Below are 3,825 nucleotides of genomic sequence, written 5' to 3' on the forward strand. Positions count from 1 at the left end.
TCATCATAAGGAAAAACTGCTTGACAGAGGTATTCAAAAGTTGGTATATCTTGGGAGATAGTGAGTTCCCTTCATTAGAAATTTTAAGCAGAGGCTCAGTAGTGAATTTGGAAATGTAAAGGGGATTTGTATTTCAGATAGGTGATTCTGGAGGTCCTTCCAACACTATGATAATAACTAAGTGAGCAAAATAATGATCTGTGTTCATTATTCAATGGATTTGCAAATCCTGACTGTAGAAAAAGCTAACAAAATGAGCAGCATGCATTTTTTCAGTAAATTGTGTGGAAATTTTGTCTGACCATTACTTAAATTAGTAAAGGCAAAGAGTACATCAGGTTACATACAGGATCTGCATTTCCAATGTTAACTTTAGTGGAGAAAATGTTACTACTTTTAAAAAATTGCTATTAAAAATAAAGCAAATACTTATGAATTTAAAAAAACAGTATATAAAGTCAGTTGATATCACAGTCATTATGACTACCTCATTTTTTAAATTATAGTGGCGATTCTTGTTTTCAGAATTTGCTTATTGATGGACAAGGCAGTTTTCAAATGAGAAAAACAAACATTATTTAGGGTCAGTTTATGATTTAATGTGTTAGTGAAGTTTAGCTAAGGGAGCCAGTCTATCCTCAGAATATGCATTTCATATTCTTTTCCTTTAGAGCAGTATTTGTGTATCCAGAGGACAGATTTAGGCCCTGTGTATTTGAACTATGCCTTGGAGAGGCAGTGTACATGGTGGATAAAGAGCCAGTCTTGAAGCAAGGAAAACCAGGGTTCAAATTGAACCCCTGACACCTATTACTGGTGTGATCTTGGTCAAGTCACTTAAGGCATCAATGTTCAAGGCAATTCCATAAGTTTCAGAGACATTGTCAGAGAAGTTGTCAACCTGCAATGTTTGAGGGAATTTCTTCATCTGAGAGTTCCCATGCCAGTCAAATCACAGGTCCAGTTCCTTGCCCTTTATTTATGCTGTATAGTATCCAAAGGGTTAATTGGTGAAGAAAAGCTATTATGATTTGAATAACAAGTATGTTTAGTGCCTTGTAACACCATTTAGGATAAATAATTACAGTAATGGAAGACAACCAACTTTACAAACACATGCTTCTTTCTCATCTTGAGCCAGGCTTAATTAATTTACCTTGCTGCTTTAAGATAATACTTAAACATTCTTTTCTTTCTTTTTTCTCCATAGGCCTTGGATTGTATACTGTAAATTCAGTATATGGAGATACTATTGTTATGCCTTGCCGTCTCGAAGTACCTCAGACCCTTATGTTTGGAAAATGGAAATACGTAAGTGTAGCCTACCTTGAACTTGGTTAATTGTCTCCCATTTTCAAAGTAAGATTCCTTCTGTGAATAAAATGGGAGCTTCAAATTAACATAATTGCAATATTCTGCTGTCAAGTAAAATGCATGAAGGTAAAATTAGTCTTATAAATATGCCACGAGGATAATTCCTTGAGTCCTGCATGCCAGAATCTGTTCTTCACCCTCCTCTCCCCCAAATGCCTGACCTATTCCCCTAGATCATATTAGCCTGAAAAGACATCTTGTTGTATTAGAAGTGGTGATATTCCTAGGACTTACCCAGGAAGCTTTGTACCTTGTTGAAATGTTCAGGAGCCATATTTTAATGTCTCTCCATTACTCCCTGATTTTCAACATACACTCTGCAAAGAAAGTCACTTCAAGCACAATTCAGTTTTGATGCGTAGCCTCTGAACCCACAGCAAAAATGACAAGTGTAGAACAAATAAATTGGGATTTATTCATTAGATTTATGAATATCCAGGTGGGGATTTTTAGACATTTTTTACATTTGTGTCCCAAATTTCACCACCTATTACTCTCTTTTGTACTTCCTCTTCCAGCCATTGTCCTCACAGAAAATGACTTTTCCTTCTACTAAAATTAAGGCCATGATTTTTTTCAATTTCCTATCATCACAAATATCTCAGTGTAATTTACTCTCTCTCTCCTCTTTTCTTCTCATCTAAATGGAAGATCCGGCCCTGCTACTTGTCACAGATTCAGGCTTCTATGTATTCTCCAAAACTTTGTTTCATCAATTAACCCCTTTCTCTCATGCATCTTCACTCTCTCCCTCTCCAATTGCTTTTGACCATCTGCCTACAAATCTGCTTAGTTCTTCTCAATCAACTATCGGGCCTGTAGCTGTAGCCTAGATGGAGTATAGTTATCTCCCATTCAGATATAAGCCCACTTCCCTTTTTCCTTTCACTACCAAACTTCATGAGAAAAAGCCTACACACAATGTTTTTCCATCCATTTCCATCTAGTTTCCATCCCCATTGTTCTATTGAAACTGCTCTTTCAAAGGTCACTGATGACCTCATAATCATTAAATCCAATGGCCTTTTCTCAGACCTCATTTTCCTTGACCTTTATGGAACATTTAACATTGCTGACCCTTGATGCTTTTTTTGTCTCTTGGCTTTTGTCACACCATATTTTCCTAATGATGTTCTTACCTCTGTGACTACTCCTTCCCTTAATCCTCTTCCTTATCCCTCAAGGTTTTCTCAGTTTCTCTCTCAATGTCATCCACTCTCACAACTTAAACTATCACCTCCACTCAGATGACTCCCAAATCTCTTTCACCACCACCCCCACCTCTCTGCTGAACTGATTCAGATTTCTAATCACTGATTAGTCATCTTTACCTAGATTTCTTGGCAGGACTTCAAACGGAAATGACAAAGGAGAACTTGTCATCTTTCTCTTAAGCCCAGTACTTCTTTGGACTTTCTCATTTCTTTCCTTGTCATCACCATTTACCCAGCCATTCATTCTTTAGACTGGTGTTTGTTGACTTTTCCTTTGCCTTCCTTTTGCTATATACAATCAGCATCATGGTACAGATGGAAAAGTATAGGTTCCGGAATCAAGGGACCTGAGTTCAGAAGCTTTAATGCTTACTATCCATTGTGACTTTGGACAAGGTATTTACTCTCCTTGGGCCTCAGTTTCTTCATATGTAAAATGAAGATGTGTGTGTTTTTTGAAGTCCCTTCCAGCTCTAAATCTGTGATCCTATGAAATATATTCCCCCTCTCTCTGTTCCTGCCTTTCATTCCTATTGTCACAAGCCTAGTGCAGGTCATCATTCCCACCCAACTGTGTCTGCAAATCATCCTCCTAACTATCCTTTCTCTACCTCTGGACTCTTCCTCTGCCAATCCATCCTTCACACCACTGGGTGATTCCTCTTTCTTGTGCCTAGTAGTAAGTATTTTTGGATAGAGTATGCTTATAGCCTAGTAACAAGAAGGGAGATGGGGAAGATTAATTTTTGTTTGTAAGTGAGGGAAAGAGAATAATGACAGTCTCACAAAGATAATTTTTCATTGTCCAACTATGTACACAATAGCAGTTCACTGGATCCCTTACTTAGATCTGGAAAGATCTTAGAGAAAGCCTAATTTGCTCTCTGACTAGGTACAGAAGACCACAAAGGTTAAGCAATCTGCCCAAGGTCACATAGCTAGTAAGTAGCAGATCCAGGATTCCAACTAAAGTCTTCTGACTCCAAATCCATTTTTCTTTCCATATGCACCCACTGCCTATAAAGTAATTTAAGTAAAATTTCTCTTTAACAGTAGAAAATATTCTCACATCTCATATTTATAATGCCTTCCATAAAGAATAATTAATTACATTATGAAATACTGAAAACACTCATTTCTTGCCTATTTACATAAATAAAAATTGAGTTGGGGGGGAAGAGAGAGAGACAGAGACAGAGACAGAGAGAGAGAGAGAGAGAGAGAGAGAGAGAGAGAG

At 37.4% G+C, this 3,825-nt stretch overlaps 1 protein-coding gene across 1 annotated transcript in view; it reads left to right on the forward strand.

Annotated features, from left to right (window-relative positions):
- Positions 1-1,210: 1,210 nt before the first annotated feature.
- Positions 1,211-3,825, forward strand: part of LOC114028337 (CD166 antigen) — a gene marked incomplete at its 5' end in the record, with an annotated part of 55,653 nt that continues 53,038 nt past the window's right edge. Inside the window, one exon of the mRNA XM_027842589.1 lies at positions 1,211-1,311. Coding sequence (XP_027698390.1) covers positions 1,211-1,311 — 101 coding nt within the window. The remainder of the gene's footprint in view (positions 1,312-3,825) is intronic.

Source organism: Vombatus ursinus, unplaced genomic scaffold, assembly GCF_900497805.2.
Source record: "Vombatus ursinus unplaced genomic scaffold, bare-nosed wombat genome assembly UNPS02014878.1, whole genome shotgun sequence".
Classification (NCBI taxonomy): Eukaryota; Metazoa; Chordata; class Mammalia; order Diprotodontia; family Vombatidae; genus Vombatus; species Vombatus ursinus.